The following is a 24,368-nucleotide window of genomic DNA, read 5'->3' as shown; positions in this document are numbered from 1 at the left end:
TGGCCTGCCTACACTCAAGCATCCTGAAATGAAAAGGTAGCCAAGGCTCCTTCTGAGGTCAATCGTTTGCTGCCACTTTGTATTTTAACAATTACCCTGGGATGAGAGATTATACCCTATTTTACAGCTAAATGAATGAGTGCAAAGAGCCTTATTCAAGGTTCTTTGTAGCCAACAGAGCCTATGTTCTTTCCATTATATCGCCCCTCAAGGAAGATGGTTTTTTTTAGCAGGAGAGACAGTGACTTGTGGCCTCCTTCGGATCCCAGCCCCAGGGTGACTTCCTACCTCTGGATGTGGTTCTAAAGGAGGCCTGGCCCTGGGCCCCTCCCTGTTCTACCCAGTCTTCTTCCCCAGTCAACCTGCCACCACTTCCCGTGCACTCTGGCATACTCTCACTTTTTCAGTTTGATCCTAGCTCAGGGGTGACTGGGTGGGGACTCCATCCTCTAACCAGCAGCAGCAGCCCGCGTCAGTCCTGGCCTCGATGAGAGGACCAGGGGAGTCCGGGACTCGGCGTTCTTTCTCCGGTTGGGCCTAAGACAATGTGCCCTTATGCGCCCAGTGAATGATAGCGGGCAGGTGTGTAGGAGGCAGACGAATGCTGTGTAGCCTGTGTGACCTGTGTATTGCGTGGTGTGGTGTACGCTTCCTCGTGCAGACGTGTGAAACGCGTGTTAGGTGGTGTGCAGATGTGGAGGCACACGACCTCTGGGGCTCTTTGCTTTTAGAGTTGCAGCCCTTCCCAATGGTGAAGTCCTGCCTTAACCTTTGCGGGGACTGTCTGGCCACCTGATCCGGAGTTTGCGCATGCGCGACCCCGCCTCAGGCTTTTCCTCCGTGGCTGGAACTCCGCCTTCTCCCCGCCCTCGCCACACTTTACGGCTGGGCACGTCACTTTTGCCGCAGTTGCTCTCGCCGCTGCCGCCGCCGCCGACGCCGCCGCCGCTGCCGCTGCCGCCGCTGCGCTTCTGCTGCTGCGGCTGCTGCCGGTGAAGTGAAGTGAGGTGAGATATGGTGTTGTTGGGCCGGTGCCGCTGCTGCAGCCCCGGAACGGGGTGGAAAGCTGGGCCATCACGGGCTGGCGAGGGCGGCGAGTCAGCCGCGGCGTTGTCTCCTTAGGTCCGGTCCTGTCTGCGTTACCGCAGGGAGGCCGCCCGGGCCCGGGGAACCGAACCAATGCTGGATCTGGAGGTGGTGCCTGAACGCTCTCTGGGGAACGAGCAATGGGAATTCACGCTGGGTAAGTGTGGGATCCTCTGTCAGGACCATTCACTGGTCCATAAATCTCTGCGGGCCCCTGCGCTTCTAGTCTCTGTCCCCTGAGCCGATGGCTACTCGCCTTTTTGTTCCCTCCGCTCTTTGGGCTCCAGGCATTAGATTCTCTCTCCGACCCGACAGATGAGCCTTGTCAGTCGCCTTATAGGGCAGGGACGCCCTCGCCTCGGGCCTCAGCAGGATTCCTTCTGAGGCAGTGGGACTGTAGCCCTAATAATGATAATAATAATAATAGCTGGCACGCCCCAAATATGTGCTTAATAGCCGGCCCGGCTCTTTTTGAACCTAATTATCTCTAGTGACCTTCTACAGAGTCTGTGAATCGATACTATAGTCATTTCCATTCCCATTTTATCGACTAAATAATAACTAATAAAGCTGACACCCCTAATCACCACCATGATCTCTGTCTGGCTTTGCTTTGGGAATTATGGGTTTCCTTTTTCAGAAGGGAAAATCTAAGCTCGAGTGTTTGCATTCCTTCACCCTAGTGTGTTTACTTTGATGCCCCAGGACTGCGAAAAGGGGGTGGTGGAAGTAGGTGTTGCTTCTACTTGTTTGTGCAGGCCTGAACTTTTGTCACTCTAATATGGGCTGTTGAACTGAATCAGCTGCTCCATTGGGTTATGGCTTATCCTTGAATGTGAAAGACTCATATCTATGTATAGGGCATATTGGAGAAACCAATAGATTTTTGGTAGGTCCCTGTAGATGCTCAAATGCTCTGTGCCTCCTGTCAGTTGTAGGAGCCAGTTTTGTTGAAGGTTCCTAGCCAGCTTCTCTCTTAACTTAAACCACTCCTGCAGAGTTCCTCAAAATTCAGCTGGTATGAAATGCTACACTGTCTAGTGAGGCACCAAGAACTTGGTTGAGAAGCTAGTGTTATCATGCTAATGCTCTTTGACTCGTAGTTTATATCTTTCCTCCCCTTGACAGCATCTGCCCACACCAAGACTGCCCAGGGCTGGGTAAAGAACTACAGCCATAGGTTCAAACTGACTAGTTTGTGGGTCTCTGTGGTACAGCCTTCAAGGTCCCTTGGTCAACTATAGTGACAGACTAGGCATGGTGGCCCATGCCTCTAATCCCAGCAACTCAGGAAGCTTAGACTGAAGAATTGTAAGTTCCAGGCCAGCCTTCCAGCAACTTAGAGAAACCCTGTGTCAAAATAAAAAGTAAAAGTGACTAAGGGTATAGGTCAATGGTAGAGTGCCCCTGGGATCAGTCACCAGTATAGCAAAAAACAAAACAAAACAAAACAAAACAAAAAAAAAACTGACTTTGATCATTGGAATTTTTAGAAAAGTGAGTGAGAGAGTGTTTCTTCTGGCAACTGGTGTTTTGACAACTTAACCCCAAGTCCTAACTCTGCCATTTTCCAAGAATCAAGTGTTTCAGTAGTTTTTTCAAACTGCCTTAAGCTATCAAAAGTAGAACATTTCCATATATTGGGTCCAGAATTAAACTTCAGGGCAAGTTTGGAGAGACCTGAGCCTTGATGATTCCTTGTGGGTCTTAAAGTCTGCAATTTTAAATGGTTTAAGTTATTTTTGCCCTTTCAATCTCCTCCCTCAGCCCCAACACTTCCAAGATGTAGTTAGGGCTGTTAGGTGGTGATAGGTAGGGAAATGAATCTGTACACTGGAATTATATTCCTAGAATAGAGAATCAGGGCAGTGTTTACCTTTTGACACCCCAACACTAAATTAGATATTGTTCTGTCCATTTGCCAGATAAGAAATAGGTCAGAGAAGTAGGTAGAGATGATAAACAAGTAACTAACAAGTATTTCCTGCTTCCCACTGATCTGCTCTTCTGAGAGTGGACTCTTTGTCACCAAGTTTCTTATTGGAATTTGTGCAAATGCAGGTGCGTCTGGCCCTTTCAGTCATCCGCCTGACATCACAATGTGGAGCTGCATCCAGCATCTTGGCTGCCTTTCTAGCCTTTGTATAATGTTCAGAGATTAGGGAAATTTAACATCACAGAGACAGGAAAACCTAAGGCAAGAGGAATTTCTAAATGCTGTTGATGGTTTAACCATGGTGGGGTAAAGGTAGTGCAAATTGGAAATGTTTTCAATCAAACTTGCATAATGTATTGATGTGGAGGCATTTCTCTGATTTTGTTTTTGAAATTAGTCTTTAAAATGCCAAAGAAGCGGTGCATGGTGATACATGCTTGTAATCCCAGCAGTTAGGGTGGCTGAGGCAGGAGGATCACAAGTTCAAAGCCAGCCTCAGCAACTTAGTGAGACCATGTCTCAAAATAAAAAATAAAAAGGTCTGGGATGTGACTTAGTGGTTAAGCATCTCTGGTACCAAAATAAATAAATAAAATAAAATGCCTAAAGAAGACACTTAAAAGGTCACTTGATAAACCAGCCTTCTGAGATGACCTTGTTACACAGAGATTGAAGACTTACTTCATTCATGATAGCATGTACCTCTGTGGGCTCTACTCAAACATTGGAAATTGAGTAAGAAGAGAGAAGGATAATTGAAATAGTTTGTTTTATTATAATGTGGTAGAAGATGTATAAGTTGCTGTGGAAAGGGAGAAGGGAATTGACCTGACCTGGAGGTTCAGGGAAGGCTTCTTATTGACCCAGTCAGTTGGGAGGAAAAAAAAAAAAATAGATGGTGTGTGCAGGGAAATATATAAGCAATTTGGTATTATAATTAGAGCATGATGAGTAGGTGAAATGGCACATGACCATAATCCCAACTACTCAGGAATCTGAGGCAGAAAGACCGAAGTTCAAGGCCAGCCTGAACTTAGTGAGACTCTGTCTCAAAAAAAAAGAGAGCACTTGCCTAGCATGTGTGAGGCCTTGGGTTCACTCTTTAGTACTGCAGTAATAATAATAGCATGATATGCTGGTAAATGAAAAAAATAATTTCCCAAAGTCCTAGTTCTGTTGGGTTATAGCCGCTCAGGACACTATGAAGGAGACTGGGTTCAGTAGGAAAAAAAAAAGACAGGATTAGTATCATCTGTAATAGGTGTTGGTTTAGAAAGAACATTTTGGAAATTGGATTCAGAAAGGTAAGAAAGAGAGGAATTTAGAGGTTTCTGATGTGAGACACTGGGTAGATGTTGGAGATATTAAGTGAGACCCAGAATACAGAGATTTTTTAAAAGTCACGTTTAATCTGTTTCCTTTTCTTTGCCTTTAGTGTATACAAAAAAACAAAAAACAAAACAGTTTGAGATGTGGGTCAGAAACTGGGTGGTTGGTTAAATGAGAAAATGAAAGAATTTATAACCTATCCACAGGGACCTGGAAAAGTTAGAAGAACAGCAGGGAAAAATGGTATTGGTAGAGAAGTGATGGGAATTCTCAGAGGAGAATGGTCATTACCAGAATCCATGATTTGAGACCTGTGTGTTCTACATCATTGTTTTGTTTCTCAGATGTATTTGACCACTTATAATTATGCCAGTCATTGGGTGCTAGAGATACAGTGGTAAACAAGAAAAACAAGGTACCTACCCTTTAGGAGGATATAGGGGAGAATAACAGATAAATAGTTGGGTGGAGACTTTGCCAAATAAGGTAGTTGTGGAAGTGAGGTGTGAGCCTAAACCTGAAGAGTGAGAAATGGAAAGAACATTTCAGCAGCAGCAAAAAGCCTTGTGCAAAGGCTTGAGGCAGAAAAGCTTAACATGTGTTAGTAACAAGGGGCAGGGGTCATGGTGAATAGTGGAAAGAAAAATGGAGATGGACAGTGTCCAGAATATTCAAGACCTTTAGGTGATAACATGAAAAGGGGTTTTCTCCCTGTAATGAGAAGACATTGAAAAGTTATAAGCAGGTAAATGATGAGATCTGCAAGACAGATTTATGCAGTTTAGAAAGCTGACCATTCCATTAGAGCTAAGACATGCCCCACCCATTTTTTGCCATTTAATTGGTAGTTTCCACTAAAAGTCTTTGTAGCCCTCCTTATCAAGTAACTGTGTGAAGACTGGTCATCATGTCTGCTCTGTCTCTGTGATAGGTTTCTCCCTAGGTGACTCAGGATCCTAAGATGTTGAGACCAGGACTTTGATATGGTTAAGTAGAAAAGAACCCTCCCTGGAGAAACTGGCATTTGTACATGGATTGGAGAACACATGAGGCTTTCTCTTTTTTGGCAACTGAGCTTACCTGTCTCCTCTACATGGTTGTTTGTCCATTCCCTCTGGAAATAGAGGTGCTCCTCCATTTGAGGAATGGTAAGGCCAGGTGCTGAATCCAACCTATTCGTATTCCCAGCCAACATTTATTAAGCCTATTCTGTGTACCAGGCTCTATACTATAGAAGGTTAAAAAATACTTGAATTAACTCAGCTTTCTGATTCCATTCAGTTTTCTTCAAACTTAATGCTCTCAAATGAGAATGGGATTAAATTATTTAGATGTATATAGACCACAAGCTTTGACATTTTAATTCTTCATTTGGATGCTCTTTTCTGCACATCTCATCCCCTTGATCAGGAAGTCAACCCATCTTGAATGTGACCCACCATGCTGCTCTGGGATTATGTGATGGTTCCTGCCCTTTCTCTTGTCATCCATAATCCTACACTGAATAAATATTCTGCAACCTCCATAATCCTACGATGAATAAAAATTCTACAACCACTACGTAGGTGATCAGTTTTGAGCAAGGAGCTGGGGATCCAGTGAGTAGTGAATAGCACGCACTGTCCTTGTACTCATGAAATTTTATATGTCTTTGTTTTTAGATTGTTCCAGGCCTATTTCTTCTGTTTAAGTTTTCTACAAATTGTAGTGATTTCTGTGAGTCCCTGGAACGTTTGAGACATTATTGGGCTATGGATTACTTTAAATTGGATACATATGTAAATTTGCCCATAAAAATAAAAATGGAGGTTTTTTGTTTGTTTGTTTGTTTTTTTAAGTGTTAAGAGATGTTTATGAGTTTTTTTGTTTTTTGTTGTGTTCTGTTTTGTTTTAGTACTGGGGATTGAACTTGGGGGAGCTTTACCACTGACCTACATCCCCAGCTTATTTTTTATTTTGAGACAGGGTCTCGCTATGTTGCTGAGGCTGGCCTTGAACTTGTGATTCTCCTGTCTCAGCCCCCCAAGTCGCTTGGGTTACAGGGTTTGTGGGGTTTTAAATAAAAATTCAGTGAAATCCTTAATAAGTTGATTCTGATACATGTGTGATTTTAAAATTTTTTAAACCAATGTTTTTGTTTTGTGGTGGTTTTTTTTTTTTAATTTTTTTTAGTTGTCAGTGGACCTTTATTTATTTTATATGCAGTGCTGAGACTTGAACCCAGTGCCTCACATGTGCTAGGCAAACACTCTGACACTGAGCCACAACCCCAGCCCTATAACTACCCATTTTCGTGGCTGTGCATTATTTGGAGTTACACTGGAAAGTTATGTTCAATTCATTCTACTGTCTTTCCCATTCCTATCCCTTCTGCCTTCCCCACAATGCCCTGTCGAATCGGGTGAAATCCATCCCATCACACACATAGTGACACACATTTCTTGTGAGTTAGCATCCACATATCAGAGATAACATTTGGCCTTTGGTTTTTTTGGAATTAGCTTATTTTATTTAGCATGATAGTTGAGATTGGCGTTGAACTGGCTTCCCAAGCCACTGGGATTACAGGTGTGCCTGGCTCAGAAAGTTACTTTTATATTCACTGCCTCTCCTTGGATTATCTGAGTATTCCCTCAGTGCTTGCTGCGTATGCTTATTCCAGCTCTTACTGTTTACTGAATTTTATTTGCTCATATATCTGTAGACTTTAGTAACCCCACCCTGTCTGCAGGCTTTAGGGATCAATGCCTAGCACATTGGTTGGTGTCAGTAAGTAGATAACCCAAGTAACCAACACAAGTGTCCTTGATTTATTTCAGGAATGCCTCTAGCTCAGGCAGTAGCCATTCTTCAGAAGCACTGTCGCATCATCAAAAATGTCCAGGTTCTCTACAGTGAGCAGGTAAGTGGTAGCTTATTTGTTTACTGAAGTAGCACTCCTATTCAGTGAGTCAGCCCCAGAGGTGACGCTCTGGGAGAGGCTGACTGGTAGAAATTGCTATGTTCCAATGGGAGGATCTCTAGCACTAGTCAATTATTAAGTATATTGCCTTAAATCTGAAATTTTGGGTCTTGATTGTCCATGCTGCCCACTCTAGGAGAACAGTAATAATTAAACTTGTTTTCTTTCTGTATTTGATTTACCTACTGGCCTTTAAAGACAGGAAGGCCTTTTACTTCAGGCTTTCTCTGGCTTTCTAGGGTGTTTGCCTTCCACTTTTGTGTTTAAAATTGTCTTTTCTGCCAGGCATGGCATATGCCTGTAATCCCAGCAGCTTTGGGAGGCTGAGGCAGGAGGGTCTTAAGTTCAAGGCTAGCCTCAGCAATTTAGTGAAGCTGTCAGCAACTTAGTGAGACCCTGTCTCAAAATTTAAAAAGAAAAAGGATATGACTCAGTGGTAAAGCACCCCTGGTGTCCAATATCAAATAAATAAATAGATAGATAGATAAATAAACAAAGTTGTCTTCTCTGCTTTATTGGTTGGCTTATATTCAGATGTTGCAGTGCACATCTCTAGCTAGCAGAGTATACCTTACTTGATTCGGAAGCAGATACAGCTTACACCTTCATCCCTCAAAGGGCACTCTCCTGGGCACTGAGCTTTGAAGCCTGAAGTTCTTCTATGACACACCCCTTGTGCTACTGTATGGAATAGCCCTTGTGCAAAATGGTATATTATTAATAGAAAAATCTTGATAAGGATCAAAAGATAATGATTTTTCAACTCTGTTGTGGATCTTGTTTTGGGGAATGGTTACCAGTAATTGAACTCAAGAATACTCAACCATTGAGCCACATCCCCACCCCCAGCACTATTTTGTATTTTATTTAGAGGCAGAGTCTCACTGAGTTGCTTAGTGCCTCTCCAATGCTGAGACTGACTTTGAAATCACAGTCCTCCTACTCAGCTTCCTAAGCCACTGGGATTACAGGTGTGTGCCACGGCATCCAGTTGTTATGGTGCTTTCTAAACATGGATTATGTCCTTTCCTTGCTTTCTTCCCTTACTTTTCCATGTCTCTTCTTCGCACTAAGTACAAAAAAAATTTTTTTTCTCCTATTAAAAGTTTCAGAAATTCTTGTCTCTATGTAAATCATACCTTGGAAGCTAAATATGCATAGCAAGTAGATTCCGTCTTTCAGGGGAAAAGATATTAACAACTAGTAGCAGGTAGTTTCACTGAACTCTTTCACATGGTGAACAGCTGGGATACTGTAAGGGCTGCTTAAATACCACATAGTACATGTGTATTTTGTTTCCAGAGATATGAATATTAATAAAACATTGATTGTGGAAGTGATTTGCTACTTTTGAAAACTGCATAGTCTGAATTGTAACAATGTAGGATAAGGCATAATCAGGTTTTGAGAGTATTGGAAATTACAGATCCTCCCGGCATTCCTTCTCTAAGTAAGATTCCTGAAAGAACTACAATGTTTCTTCATTCTGCTTATTTCCATGGAGTGGCCCTCTCCAAAATGGAACTTTGTGTTCTGGATTATAGGTAACCCAAGGTCAGGGTACACTGCTCCATTATCTTGTTTGAGACCTAATGGTTTAGACATTTATATAGACCTACTAGAAAATTATAATATTCTTTCTTCTAGTTTTTGCCAAGTATGATGGTGCCACCTGGGTCTGCTACTTTGAAAATCAAAGAGGTGGAGGGGAGCAGATAGTCTAAGTGAATCCCAGAAGACTCTTGGGAGAAAATTTCCCCAGTGAGGTTCATTAGCATCTGACCCACATTACTGTCTTTGACAGCCACACCTCTGTCTTTGTGTACTTTAAGAAGCTCTATAAAGGCAGGTGTGGTGGTGCATGTCTGTAATCACAGCAGCTCTGGAGGCTGAGGCAGGAGGATCACAAGTTCAAAGTCAGCCTCAGCAATTTAGTGAGATCCTATCTCAAAATAAATATGAAAAAAGGACTGGGGAATGCAGCTCAATAATAGAGTGCCCCTGAATTCAATCCCCAGTGCTACCAAAACAAAACAGAAAGAAGCCCAGGTGATATGGGATGGAGGGAAAAAGGAAGAGTGCCATCCATGTATATTCAGATCACAAGGTATTTCTTGCTCCTAGGATTTGGCTTAAGATATTCAAAGAATAAATGCACCCCCTGCAGATGGCACAGAAAGCCTGGATGTGGACTTGGGTTCAACTGATATGTATAAGCAATCCACTGAATTTGGATCCTAGGCCATTTTACATGTCTTTTATTCCTAACTGACTATTCTTTTGGTTTGAGGGCAGTAAACCTACGATGACAGATGTGGATGCTGGAACCTGAAAATAAAATGACTTATATGTTCACATGATTTTGTCCCTTTCTCCCAGATATTTGTATCAAACCTGGAAGGGAGAGGCTATTTTCAGCCAATATTATTAAGCAGGAGCTGCAGGCTGGAAGTAGACACTATGAATTCAAACACCAGTTTTTTTAGGGCTTCCAAACCTCATTACTTGGGGAAAAAAGGAACTACCTGCTCTTGGTTATCCCCCTGTGCATTCCTTTTATATTGTAAGTCTTTCATTGGGTGCTGGTGAATAAATCGTTTGGTCAGAGTATGTTATATTTTTCTTTTGTAGTGTCCTCTAAGCCATGACCTCATCCTTAACCTGACTCAGGACGGGATCAAACTGCTGTTTGATGCTTTCAATCAAAGACTTAAGGTAACCATAAATGACAACTATATTTTCATGTGCTGCTGAGCCAGTGTTTCCAGAGCTGATTTATATGTACTGTTGTGAGATGTTTCAGAAACTCAGAAGTGAATGTGAGCTTTTTTGATTATGTGACCACCACAAAGTAGGGGGCTAAAGCTATGCCTGTTCTCCTAAAAAGAAGGAAGTTGGGAGTGAGTTGGAGTAAAGGTTAAAAAAAGACTGGAAATGGCTGTTTTCCCTTGCTTCAGAGGGGACAATGTTGAAGATTTGGGGAACATGCTCTAGGGGAGGGGAAAGTGTTAAAGACTTTAGAAACATGCTGTGGGGAGTGGGTTTCACATTGACTAGGAAAACAAAGGAAGAGCTAAATGACTGGGCGCAGTGGGAATTCCAGCCATTTATGAGGCTAAAGCAGGAGGATCACAAGTTTGAGAATAACCTTGGCAAGGTAGAGAGACCCTATCCCATAATAAAAGAGGATTGGGCATGTAGCTCAGTAGCAGAGTGCCCCTGGTTTCAATTCCCAGTACAGCCAAAAAAAAAAAGAGAGAGAAAGAGAGAGAACTGAGTGTTTGGCATAATTTACTCTGAGTCAGTATTTTTAAAGGTATTAAGAATGGGGCCAACTATAGAATAGGACCAAATGACTTTTGTCATGTTTGTGTATTGTATTTTGTTTTACTTCATTCTTGTATCAAACTGTGACTTAGAAGGTAGAAAATGGATACTGTTCTAATGTCATGCTGGGGCTTGGGGATTAATCCCACCAGCAGTGAGTTGATTCTTAAACCTCATGGTGGAAATGTAAACAGTTTGCTGGTATGTAGAATGTCTTAATTAGCATTATAGTGCAATTTGTTAAGGCCTATTTCAGTCCAGGATGTTTTTAATACACTCTTTTCAAATGCTGGGCCTCACAGGTTAGCCATGTGACACCAGAGTCATGTCTTACAGTCATGAGATGGAATGTTGGTTCCAGGGAGTGTCCTACCAGAGCTGTTTTCCTAGTAAGGTTATGGAGTAGCCTGTCCAAAAGACTTGAGTATTTCCTAGTCCTCCTCTTCCCATCACAAATGAGCTGCTGAGGAGAGAAAACAACTTGGAAAGGCTCCCTTTGGAAGAAACCATCCTTTTGAGGAATCACTAGCCAGTTGTAGGGATACCCCTTAAGGAGGTACAATATCTGTGCCTCCTATAAGCAGGGCTTCTGACTGAAAGAAGAAGCTCTCGTCTGTGCTCCTGCCCTTTACAGCTCCCCCCAGGTTCACTTGTAATGCTTTCAGGCTTCATATTACCCTTAACTAGCTTCATACAAGAAAGGCTTGCTTGACATGTATTAAGCACTTCACTGTACAAACTAATGAGTCAGACCTCAAGGGGCTTAACTTTGTGAAATCAGTGAACAACTTATACAAATACGGAGATTGTGGAAGAAAGGGTTCATTCACATGCTGTGAGGAGTCCAGCAGGTCTTTGTAGTAGGTAAGATCAAAATAGCTGCATGGTAGTTGAGAGGTTTTTAACTTGGGTTAGTGATGAGCTCTCTAAACAAAGTTAGGGACAGAGTCTGTGGCCAAAAGTAAACTACTTTTGAATGTGAGTGTCTTAGTTTCTATGGAAGTGCCAGATGCTCCTACACAACATCCCACAGCCTCTTCCACAGTTGGACCCAGATTGGTGGAGTAAACAGACATTTAGCTAACTTGCAATGGCCTCCTGGATAAAGGCCAGCCCTTTCAGTTGGAGAATGGTAGATGATCCTTCAGTTGCCAGCCGGCCATGCTGCTGACAACCAAGCTTTGACACCATAGCATGGAGAACTCTGTAGTACTTATTACTTGGCAACATTAATAACTGTGTTCAGTTTCTTTTCTTTGTCTCTGCTCTTAGTTCTTATCATTTAATCTGAGGCTGAACAAAGAGTGAACTTAACAAGAATCCAGAGGTTCTTCAGGTTCAACCAGATCCTCTGTACTCTGACACTTGTCCCAAGCTAATGTGTTGTAGCATGATTTCTAGCAGGATCGACTTCTTCTATCTGTTTTATAAATAAAGTAAGTAAAAAGGCTTTTTTTTTTTTTTCCCCCGGTGGTACTGGGGATTGAACCCAGGAATACTCTACCACTGGCCCTTTTTATCTTTTATTTTTGAAACAGGGTCTTACTAAGTTGGCCTGGAACTCGTAATATTCCTGCTTCGGCCTTCCTAGTAGCTGGGATTATAGGTGTGTGCCACCATGCCCAGCAAAATAAACTATTTTTGGAAGGGACTTTTTAAAACTTTTTATAAGTCAGCAAAGTATGAAATGTAAGGAAGGGTGCTCAGTACCCAACACATAGCCATAACAAATCTACATGAATTATTTTATTTATTTTAGGCAGGATCTTGCTATGTTGCCCAGGCTGGTTGAATTCGTGGGCTTTAAGTGATCCTTCTGCCTCAGCCTCCCAAAGTAGCTGGGACTACAGGTGTGTGCCACCACTCCTGGCCTTTTTTTCCCACAAATTTTAAAATGAGAACAAAAGATAATGTGCAGTACTTCAGAAAAAAAATGTTGGTGCTGAGGACCAAATGCATGCTAAGGACCTTGAGCACGCTAAGCACACACTTTACCACCAAGCTACATGCCCATCTCCTATAAATGTATTTAAATCTTCTTCAATGTGTCATTTTATCAACTTGAGAGGATTAACTATTCCTAAACATTTGAATTTTTTTTCTGTAGGTAATTGAAGTATATGACTTGACTAAAGTAAAGTTAAAATATTGGTAAGTTTTCTTCCCTGCTGGTATGTGTCATACTACTTGATACAGACAGGCTTTATCTATCACCTTCATTAAATCAGTAAAAGATTCCATCAGCCGAAGTTCAGGGCTTACAGCCTGGTGCTGTGATTTCCTGAGGGAACTACCTTCTGTTCTGCTCAGTTTCCTGATGAAGCAGACCTCATTAAGAACATGCTGTATGTTAAACACTTCACATATATGTCATCTAATTTAACACCCAGCAAAATAGAACCGCAGCTCAGAGGTGATGTGACAGTTTACTGAGTCATAACTGCCCTCTCCAGGATAGCCTCTCTTTGGCACCCCTTTTCATATTTCATAAGCAATAGAGTCAGAACCAACTGGATAATTCTCCAAGGCCAGTCTTAAAGAGACCACCATTTTAGAGCCTAATCTTTTTAGAATGAAAACAGGGAAGACCTATACAATCCATAGATACTTGAGTCCCCAGTATGGCAAGGTACTATACTTGCATATAGAATACTCCTTTCAGTAAGCCTCCTTAACAGGCTTTCCTTTACAAGGATATGGAATGGTCCTGATTCCTTGGACAAGCTCAAGTCCTTTTTGCTGATAGAGAAGTGGACAAACAAATGTGTAATGTCTGGCTCCTGCAGGTTATAGTTATCTTCAGTCTTCGTAGAGCCTTCGTACTTCAAGTTTTGACTTTTCTTCTCTGCCTTCCTTCAGACTCATTGATGTCTTAGGATGCCCCAAAGAAGCAACTCTGTATATCTCCTTCACAAGAATTGACCTTCAAATGCTAGGGATGTAGCTCAGTAGTAGAGTCCCCCAGGGTTCAGTTCCCAGTACCACATAAATAATTAATTAAATTAAAATCTTATTTTTATATAATTGTAGACTTACCTCTTTGTATCTTTAAACTAACTCTTCCAGGACCTGGGGAAACAACTCAGTGGTAGAGTGCTTGCCTATCAGGTGCATAGCCCTGGGTTTGATCAATCCTCTAAACCACATCTAAAAAATATAATAATATCTTCCAGCCACCATTTCTCATAATCTGTGAACCCATCTTGGAAAGCCTAGTATTAAAAAAGGGTTTTTGTTTTTCAGTGGAGTACATTTTAACTCTCAGGCCATAGCTCCTACCATTGAGCAGATTGACCAGTCTTTTGGCGCAACCCATCCGGGAGGTAAGCCAAGTTCATCTAATTCTTCTGGTCATTAGTGGCAGGCCCTAGTGATAAATCTGGCAGGCGTCACCATCCCACCCTACTTCAGGATTTAGAGTTGGTACTTGGGTATGAAAGAAAACTCCTGCCTCTTGCTTTCAACCTAGTAGATCAGTTCAGAAACAAGACAAGGAAAGTGTTGCCAACCATTGCTCTACCAGACAGTTCAAGTTAGTGACTTCAGATGCCACTCAACCATATCGTTTTTTTCCCCCTCCCACCCCCACAGTGTACAACTCTGCTGAACAGCTCTTCCACCTCAACTTCAGAGGCCTGTCTTTCTCTTTTCAGTTAGACTCATGGACTGAGGCTCCCAAGTATGAGGTTAGCTCTTCCTATACCCTGATATTTGTTGCTCAGTGCCTGTGTGATGTGGGTCAACAGTCTGTCATGGTGAAGGGAGGATGGGATAGGCAACTTTTCTTTGGTTTTCTTATTGAGTTCTTTAAGGGCCAAGGGGGATAAAATGGGTGGAATTGACAGGAAGAACAAGGCCCAGGCCAGCATTCCCAGCCTTCTGCAGAGTGCATTCAGACTTACTTTTCAGAGATAAATGATAAATCCAGTTATGCCTTAACTTTCTTCTAATCACAGAAATTTTCTAAGTGACCAAGGGTTAGAAGATTTTATCCTCCAATATTCAATTACCTATTGCTTTAAAGAAGAACTTACATGATTAGTGTAAATTCATGTCAACCTAGGGCCAGGTTTGACCATGTGCTTTGACCTAACCAATTCTTAAAGACCCTGAGTGCCAAGGAGGATCAGAACCTGAGTCACATGGCCAGTGGTGTGCCCTTAGTAAAATTCTTATCCTATGTTTGCAGCCCAATTTTGCACATGGTCTAGCTTCTCTCCAGATACCCCACGGAGCAACAGTAAAACGAATGTACATCTACAGCGGAAATAGTCTACAGGATACCAAGTAAGTGTAAAGGGGCATGAATTTCACACTAAAACCATTAGCTCCCAGGGAGCCTTTACTCATTCTCTGTCTGCCCATAGGGCTCCTGTGATGCCCTTGAGCTGTTTCCTGGGCAATGTGTATGCTGAGAGTGTTGATGTTCTTCGAGATGGAACTGGACCCTCAGGTTTACGACTTCGCCTACTTGCTGCAGGTCAGTTTCTGGTTTTGTGGTATCATAGATCCTGGATCTATATAGAGACATTCTAAAAGCCCAGATTCTTAGAGATATGTCTTATTCCTTTTGGGCTACAATAATAAAATACCATAAACTGGGTGGTATATAAATGACAAAATTATTTCTGACAGCTCTGAAGGTTGGGAACTCCAAGATCAAGGCACTGGCAGATTGGTATCTGGTGAAAGCCTACGTCTGGTTCACAGACGTTTCACTGTGTTTTCATATACTAGAAGGGACTCACTACTCTCTGGAACTGTTTTTGTAAGGACACTAATCCCAGACATATCTTTGTCCTTAGCACCTCCCAAAGGCCCCATCTCACTTCATACCATCACTTTGGATTTCACTTTACAATTTAGGGGAACCCAATGTTGAATGCATTGTCAAATGGTTGATAGATGGAAAATGATGAGGTCTTCATGGTTAAAGCTTTTGTTTAATTTTATCAAGGGATAAGACATGGCAAATCTTGATAAATGACAATGATAATGCTTTTCCCAGCATGTACATAAGCCTGCTGTGTGATTGTGTATCTTTGCAGGAATTCCCAGATTGTTCTTAGAGGTAGAGCCTATAGGCTACAATGTTGCCTGCTTTCCTCTTTCCTACCTTTAATGGCAAATTTTTGAAGTAGACAGGCAGGAGGGACTTGGTGGTTTGTGGTTCTGCTGACCATGAACAACAAAAAAATGAGCTTCTACCTTCATTAGTTAGTCTCTCCAGTTTCTATACCTCAGTTTTGTCTCTTACTCATACCTGACCAATGTCAGCTGCTTTGGGCCTTAGAACTTAATAGGACTGGATCTTCCATGTAGAGTTTGTCCCCATAAAGACAGCTAAGATCCAAGGGAGGGGCTGTGCCTTCATGGAACTCATATGCTAACCAGCATTTGTTCATGTATTAGGGTCTTGCATCAGTCCCTGGGGCATTGGTTCTTAACTATTAAAAATCTGGTATATAAACTGTGATCTCACTTCCCTGAGCATTCAGTTCATAACCTCCAGGTTGAGTTGTTTGTCATTTTGGAAAATTGACAAGTAACAGCAAGATCAAGTGATTAGTGTCTGTCTTCTCAGGATTGTTGCCTGAAACAGCAGGCTAGTCAAGGATCCCATTCATCATGGGTGATAGTAGGAAGAGCCTGTTGAGTATGGAGGTCTCGGCCAATCCTGGCTTCGCCCCATACAGCACACTCTTGCTGCATAGACTGTTAATGGGGCGTGGCAGGGAAACACTAATAAGTCAGGGCCTCACAAAGTTATTGTTCAATCCCATCATCGAAAACTTCCTTTGTTAAGCACAAGGGTCTCAACCAATCCATTTCTCACATCTATTTCCTTAGGGAGTATGACTTTGATGATGGATTTTTGGTTTTGTTTTTTTGTTTTGTGTTGTTTTGTTTGTACCAGTGATTGAACCCTTAGGGGCAAAGTGGTAAAGTTACTACTGAGCCACATCCCAAGCCCTTTTTTATATTTCATTTAGAGACAGGGTCTCACTGAGTTATTTAGGGCCTCAATAAGTTGCTGAGGCTGGCTTTGAACTCGCAATCTTCCTGCTTTAGCTTCCTAAGCTGCTGGGATTACAGGCATGCGCTACCATGCCTGACACCAGTGTTTTAACACAAAGTCAATTCGGCTGTCTTAAGCCCCACAGTAATGTTTAGGAAGACATACTCCACGGAATCACGAACTTTAGGGTAATTTTACCTGAATGAGCTTCATGCGGAGTGAGACAATAGAGAAGACTCAGCTGTGAAGAGTCCCTTTCCTGCAGCCTCATCTAGACATTCACAAATATCTCGTATATGGAGGAACATATTAGACCACTTGAGCCCACATTGCAGGACTTTTTGGAACGGTGCTGGGGATTAAACCCAGTGGCACTCTACCACTGAGCTATGTCCCCAACCCTTTTTATTTTTTAGTTTGAGACAGGGTCTCAGTAAATTGCCTGAACTTGGCAATCCACCTGCCTCAGCCTCCCAAGAAGCTGGAATTATGGGTGTCTGCCTGGCTTTGACAGTACTTTTAAGAGGTTCTGTAGGTTACCCAGGCTTGCTTAAGTTACAGAATTTATGGCAAAATTTAACGAGAATCATGCTTTTCCCAGGACCTGGTTAATTTTAACACTACTTTTATTCGTCACTTGGTATGTATGTGCTGAGAATAGACTTGTGGGTTAATCAGAAAACTCAGTACCTAGTTATTTTAAACTTTATTTCTCCAAAGTCATCCCATATATCAAATTGATTGTTATACATGAAAGAAATTCGACTACTGTAACACTTTGTGCAAAGTAAAATGGTATCATTTTATCATGGCACAAGAAATTGCAGTTCTCTGATTCTTGGCTTCCATTTTACCATAATCATCCATGTCTCCCCATACCCAGAATAGGGAGATCTTATTGTTAGCATGTCTTTCTTTCTTATTTTGCAGTAGCCAAAGGTGCTGAGGCTAAGGCTGGTGATGTAGCTCAGTGTAAAGCACCCCTGGGTTCAATCCTTAATACTGTAAATTAATTAATTGGTTAATTTTTTTTTTTTTTTGCAGTGCTGGGGATCGAACCCAGGGCCCTGTGCTTGTAAGGCAGGCACTTTACCAACTGAGCTATCTCCCCAGCCCCTAGTTAATTTTTTTTAAAGAAAAAGAAATAGCTATTGTTGGGAACAGTGGTGCATGTCCTGTAACCCCAGCTACATGGGAGACTGAATGAAACAGGAAGCTAAAGCAAGTTTGAGGACAGGTTGGGCAACTTAGCAAGACCCTGTCTCAAAATAAATGGGCTGGGGATATAACTCAGTGGTACTGGGTTCAGTCCCCAGTTTTGGGTGTGTCTGGGGAGAAGTACCTTTTAACACAAATCCTTGTGTCTTAACACAAATCCTTGTGTCTTGTCAACACCTACTGCTGATTTACCACAGGTGTGTGATAATCAGGTTGCATCTTCTCCATTGCATCATAAGCTCCATTGGTAAAACTTATGGGCAGGGGCTGCATAATTTTGTTCTCCAGTATTTCCTCAGCATCTTAGCCCATGGTAGGCAGTAAAGAAATACTTAGTACATGATTAAAATCTCCAGACCTTCCTTGTGAATTTGGGTGTCTTGAATGAGTTCCTGGCAATAATTTTGAGTGGTGATTTTTCATAGAGTTTTACTTAAGCCCTGGTGACCTGATATTTCTATATGCATATAGTCTTGCCCCTTGGCTAGACCTGATAATGCAGCATGCAACTGGTAGCCCCTCTTTGGGGCCCCTAAGGCTTTGAGCTACAGTGTCTCCAACCCTGAGCAGAACCTGACATCTTCTCCTTTGTTCTCTAGGTTGTGGGCCTGGCCTACTAGCAGATGCCAAGATGCGGGTATTTGAACGCTCAGTGTATTTTGGTGATTCCTGCCAAGATGTTCTTAGCATGCTTGGTTCTCCACACAAGGTCTTCTATAAGTCAGAAGACAAGGTAGGGAAGATGTGTTTATATAATGAATAGTCTTTCTCTCTATCTCCTATTTTAATCATTTAGTTTGATATTGAGCAAATATAAATTTTGCTATGTTCCCACAGAACCTGTTCTACTTAAAGTTGTTGGTGAAGTGAATTAAAAGCTTTTTTCTGACCCTTGTTGGTCAAATGACACTGCCTGTGTCACTGTCCATAATGCCTACCTTTCCTTAAAGCCCTAGGCCTAGTTGATATTCTCTGACCTCTTTCCTCCTGGACTCACCAGCAGCTGGGATTTCCCGTGCTCTCATTTAGCCAACAGTTTAATGTTACACAGGGAACTTTCTTTAACCAAGAACTGTATTAAGGGGTTAGATTTTAATTTATTGTAATTTTTTTTTCCCTATAGATGAAAATTCATTCTCCTTCCCCTCATAAGCAAGTTCCATCCAAGTGCAATGACTACTTTTTTAACTACTTCACTCTTGGGGTGGTAAGTTGTGATGCCTTAGGAAAGCATTTCATTTCTTTTGGGATTGGCAGTACACCTTTGCACACCTGTGTATGTACATGCAGCTTTAACTCTACCTGGGCATCAGGAAACCTAGCCCCAGCTAACTTTGCCTGTTGTTGTTTTGCTCTGGTACTCCAAAGCAGACCTTTCCTGCCACCAGAATGCCAAAATACACCTGGTTTTCTGGTATATCTTGACTTCTTTTCTGAGGAAACATGCTGCGCAGATAGAGACTGTGACAGTTACTCAGTTTAAACTGTTTTTGGAGCTACTTTTTTGTAGAGCATAGAACCCTTTTTTAGAGTCACAAAGCAGGAGTATGCTTTTATTTTTAGGGGACCACCCCAGAGGCATTACTGTAGCCCTGTACTCTGGATCTAAGGCACTGAATGGAGTTGGTTGCTGCTCCATTCAGTGCTGATAGTCCAGCTGGTGGGTAGAATGCATTTATGAGAAATGGTTGTATAAATAGTGTGCCTGCAGAAAATATCTCAGGGCAGGACTGGCCTGGACCATGGGTCTTCTAAGTTAGTTTTGAGCCTTCCATGATCTGAGGTCCTGAGACAGCAAAGGATAGATTCCTAAGAGGGAGAAAGAAAGAAATGGGTCTGCTTACATGGTAAAGACCAAACACAGGATCAATTGGGGTGGTGGAGGTGGGGAGCCACTATAGATCATAAACTTCTGAGGGTAGTAGGATAGAGGAGGAAATGGTTATATTTCTGCTTGACCCCTGATTTCTAGGGCCAGTGAAAATAGCTGACAAGGAAAATTCCAAGAAGGGACAGCTTTAGTAGAATTTTATTGGCTACTGGTACAGAGTAGAGTCAGAGGTGACCCTAGGGTCCCAGACCTGAGAAGTTGGCTGAAGCTGAGAAGGGTAGAGAGGATAGGAGGAAATGTTCAATCAGTTGCTTCAAATCAAATTCATGTCCAACTCCTGGTGACTTGGACTTTAGTTCTAGAGATTGCCATAGAGAGCATAAGAGAAGCCTGGAAGGTCTGGCAGGTCATAGCATTCATTATAGCCAGGTGCCCTGAGGCCCTCCACTGTTAGTTGGCCCCTGAATCATCTTGGTAGACTTTGAATCAAAATCTGCACTCAGATTTTTCATTAGGCGCTTTTGTAGAAAAGGTCTCTCTGATGTGTTTTACTCCTTAGGCAGTGTAGCTGTAACCCCCTGTGCCTGCCAGTCCTGCAGCTATTTGTCCTCCCTCTTCCACTAAAAAAAATCCCCAGTTAAGTCTACTTGGCCTTAGCTGTCCCTTTACTTTTTGGGAGAAAGCCACTGCCCATGATTATCCCTTTGGTGGAATGGAAGTCTCCAAGTCTTTGGAAATGCTCTTGCACTACCTCAATAATAGAAAACCCTCTTCTATCCCAGGACATCCTCTTTGATGCAAATACACACAAAGTGAAGAAATTTGTCCTACACACCAATTACCCTGGGCATTATAATTTTAATATGTGAGTACACCTATATGTATCTACCCCTCTGATAAGTGAGCTTTGGGCTGGGGAGAAAACAAAATAAAACAAAAACCAGGACAAAGAACTTGTGACTTTGAGCATTCACTAATTTATTTTTTCATTTTTACTTATTTATTTTGGCAGTGCTGGGAATTGAACCTAGGGTCTTGTGCATGCTAGGCAAGTGCTCTACTATTGTACTACATCCCCAACCCTCTGCTTGAATTCTTGCTGTTTTACATTCTCTCCATATGTACCTATTTTACAAATAGAGAAAAAGGATCAGAAGTCTCAATACCTTATCCAGGGTGATAGGCTCTTCAGATCTCAAGGCCATGCCCTATTTTGTTTGATTTCAGTACCTAATCTGGCCTCTCTCCATGAATGCTGTGTCAGGGATGCAGAGCCAGGGCATTGGGGAGGTGTGTTTGATTCTGGTTTTGGGGGGATGCAGTATTGGGATGCAGGAGTGGTTGGGCCTCCCAAGATGCCTAGCCTTTACCCTTATCTACATTTTCTGTAGTTATCACCGCTGTGAGTTCAAGATCCCACTAGCCATAAAGAAAGGTGAGTAGATAGTTCCCCCAGGGTAAGGAAGGGACTTGGGGATCACTTTCACTCTGAGAAGGGGGAATATCCAAATAGGGTGGTAATGGTTAGATTAGTGAAGCCTTTGCCTGCCTGCTTCTGCTGGTATCTCAGCTCCTCTAGGATGGGCCTTTGTTCTGGAAGCCACATTGTTCTTGATCTGGAATCTCCTGGAGGCCCTCAAGGCTTTTTCCTCTTACTATGGGATTGCTGGCCTCTGGAGGGGAAATTTTCCTATCTGCAGGTGATTATTCAGTGCCCCTAACCCATCCTTGGTGCCTGTCACCTGCTACCTACCAGTTGGTGTAGCTCATACCTGGCTAACCTCCCTTCACCTCTCCATCCTTTTCTATCCTGGAGCTCCAAAATTCTCCAGCCTGCCTGTGCTCCCTGTGTACTCCAGCCCTGGGGCAAAAGGTAGCTAGGTCTGAATTCTGCCTATTGCTGGGGCCACAGGTGGACTGGGCCAGTTACCAGCCTGCCTGTTGTGTTCTCTCTTCAGAAAATGCAGATGGTCAAACAGAAACATGTACGACCTACAGCAAAGTGAGTTCCTATTTTCCTACCTGATACAAGTTGAGAAAGCCTTGGGCATGATCCTGCGAGCAGTTTGGGATCATGTCCTCCAGGCCAGTCATTAGTCACATATGTGTTTAGGTCCCTGCTAACCCTTGCTGCCCCCCATCCCTCTTGCAGTGGGACAATATCCAGGAGCTCCTGGGGCACCCTGTAGAGAAGCCTGTTGTCCTACACAGGTGAGTCAGCATTTGCTCCTTGAAGCCCAGGAGGCTCAAGGAAGTCTGCCAGTGGGGTGTTGTTTTAGAAATTACAGAAATTTCTGATGTTGCCAAAACATACTCACTACCCAACCCTGCACATAAGGACTGGGCCAACTGATCTCCATGTTTGCCTCTGGTATAGCGCCCCTCCCCCTACCATACTTCTAAGGCCCTCTAGTCACCAGTTATTCAAAACGGGAGGTGGTCTTGACTGATTGTCCCAGGCTCTTCTGTCCTATCAAAGCTGCTACCTACTGTAGCCCCATTCCTTGCTGCTCTGCTGCCTACAGCTTCTTCTTAGGCTCAAGGCTCCACTTGAAGGAGCCCTCCTGACTTTTCACCACCCCTGTCCAGTTCCACAGTTATTTTTTGTGCCCTTTTTGGCTGTCTAGAATTCTGAGTTGAGTCAGGCCATCCCTACCCCCAGGATCTTGAGGGCCTGTATGGGACAGATGTGCACTGAAAGCCACAAGAGATCACTGGCCAGTAGTTCACATCCCAAAGGAACTGAATGCCTTGCTGGCCTTGTTCTCTGTCTGCCCTTCTAATTCTGCTTTCTCTGGCCTCAGGTCCTCCTCCCCAAACAACACTAACCCATTTGGTTCCACATTCTGCTTTGGTCTTCAGCGAATGATCTTTGAGGTAAGTCCTAGAGTCTATAGAAATAAACCGCTGAGGCACTGGTGGTCATGGCAAGGACAGGCAAGTGATTGAGGAAAACTGGGGAGGGCCTAGTGCCATGGTGGTAGAATAATCTTTCTCAGCAACCCGTCTGTATACTTGACCTACCCACACTTAACAGTGAGGGTTCCAAAATGATTTTGGGTAAGCTGGGGTGTTGTTCAGTGGTGGAGTAATTGCCTAGTGTGTACAAGGACCTGGGTTCCATCCCCAGGATCACAAAGCAGGGGAGAGGTTGAAGAAATTTGGAATTATGGAGGCTGAAGCAGTCTGTTTCCAACAAAATGAGAAGGATTACAGGGGTCTCTATTTGCACTGAAGCCAGGTATGACAGGGAAGGGGGCAATGGGGACAAACCCTGGGCATGTTGGGATCCCTTGAGGGCCATGTGAATGAATGTACTGTAGGCAAATGGCTCTGGAGGCCCCACTGGCTTAGAAGAATAGACAGCCTTTTTTTTTTTTTTTTTTTTTTTTTTCTTGGAAGTGCTACCTTTAGCAGGCCCCTTAGCAGTTCCAGGACTAGACAAGTGGGTGTGGTGAAGGTTGATACTCCAAGAGGAACAGGCAGATCCTCAGGCAGAGTGCCTGCCCCCTAGTATGAACTGTGAGAAGTTGAGGGATCAGGAAGCCCAGGCTTTGTGTGTATAACCTCCAGTCAACCCCTCTGCCACACAGGATCTGCCTTTATTCCTTCTCCCCAGTCCCTTGATCCACTGTCCTCTTCTTACACCAGGTCATGCAGAACAACCACATTGCCTCAGTGACCCTGTATGGCCCCCCCCGGCCTGGTGCCCACCTGAGAACAGCAGAGCTCCCCTAGAGACTTCACCACCCTTGCCCCTCTGCCCATGGAACTGTGTGTTGTATCCTGCTCGGTGGGTCTCTGTGCCACCTGTGGGTATTCTTGGACACCTTGCCAGTGTTGAAAGGCTCTTGGGATGTTCTGAGGTGGGACTCAGGCTGGGTGCTTTGCCATGAGACAAAGGGCCCAGATGTTCTTCTGTCCGTCCTAAGCCTGCTGCTGCCAGCAGGGAACACAGACTGCAGAGAGAAGCACAAACTTTGATCCTTGATATCTGGACACAGAAGCTCTCTAACATGTAAGGAAGCCAGACACATCAGCCCCTGTCCCACACACGTTGGGAAAACTTAGGGCTCTTTCTGTGGCTGGAGACATAGGCACCCAGGATGAGGACAAAGTCCTGCTTTTGGCCCCACATTTCCATGTGACCCTTACGGCAAGCAGGTAGCGTGTCCATTAGTTGCAACATTTGCACTACATCCACTTTAGTTATCGATGAGCTGGCTGTGGCCATGGTGGCCTACCTACCCTTCCTGGTTCCTTTCTTGCACCCATTCCCCACCAGACCTAGGAAACACACCCAAGTGGTTGAAACACAGCTTTCTCCCATCCAGGTTGTGCTCGGGCCTGGTTCCCACCACTCTTGGAGCCAGCTTTCAAGGTTCTGCCCAGCCTGGCTGGCAGGGCTGCATGTTTCCATCCTGTTTGCCTCTTTTATTTAATGCCAAAGTTTTAGCCAAAGACATCTTCCTTCTTTTGTTGTGTTTTAGCATTCTGTTCCATACTATGGACCAACTCCCTGCCCCAAACCTGGGCATTGTCTTCTGGCCAGGCCATTCATGGCTTGAAGCTAGGGCCCTCAAGGGAGGTTGGGCTGCTTGGTCTCTTCATGGGTCTGGCTAATGGGAAGTAGCATATATATGCTTTAAAAATTATTAAT

At 43.4% G+C, this 24,368-nt stretch overlaps 1 protein-coding gene and 1 long non-coding RNA gene across 7 annotated transcripts; one reads left to right on the top strand and one right to left on the bottom strand.

The window, feature by feature from the left end:
- The first annotated feature begins 892 nt into the window (after positions 1-892).
- Positions 893-24,256, top strand: PHAF1 (phagophore assembly factor 1). 6 transcript variants are annotated; one of them, XM_079119785.1, is made up of 17 exons: positions 893-1,007; positions 1,123-1,243; positions 7,171-7,253; positions 9,945-10,028; positions 12,748-12,791; positions 13,884-13,963; positions 14,232-14,326; positions 14,830-14,927; positions 15,008-15,120; positions 18,477-18,610; positions 19,001-19,084; positions 20,491-20,573; positions 21,100-21,143; positions 21,667-21,710; positions 21,861-21,919; positions 22,513-22,585; positions 23,360-24,256. In XM_079119785.1, exons 2-17 carry the CDS (start codon positions 1,180-1,182, stop codon positions 23,444-23,446), a joined length of 1,269 nt encoding a protein of 422 aa, XP_078975911.1. In that variant the 5' UTR covers positions 893-1,007; positions 1,123-1,179; the 3' UTR covers positions 23,447-24,256. The 6 variants fall into 6 exon arrangements, 4 of the variants coding, with proteins under 4 accessions (XP_078975911.1, XP_078975914.1, XP_078975913.1 ...); XM_079119788.1 differs by lacking the exon at positions 21,100-21,143; XM_079119786.1 differs by lacking the exon at positions 893-1,007 and having other exon boundaries at positions 1,022-1,243.
- On the bottom strand, positions 4,468-6,470 carry LOC306649122. The gene is made up of 2 exons (XR_013760580.1): positions 5,907-6,470; positions 4,468-5,871 (listed from the first exon to the last, which is right to left on the bottom strand). It is a non-coding gene; the product is annotated as an uncharacterized lncRNA (long non-coding RNA).
- Positions 24,257-24,368: the final 112 nt, after the last annotated feature.

This window comes from Sciurus vulgaris (genome assembly GCF_902686455.1).
Source record: "Sciurus vulgaris genome assembly, chromosome: 17".
Taxonomy (NCBI): Eukaryota; Metazoa; Chordata; class Mammalia; order Rodentia; family Sciuridae; genus Sciurus; species Sciurus vulgaris.
Note: the sequence above shows the minus strand (reverse complement) of the source record. Positions and strands in the feature narration are given on the sequence as shown.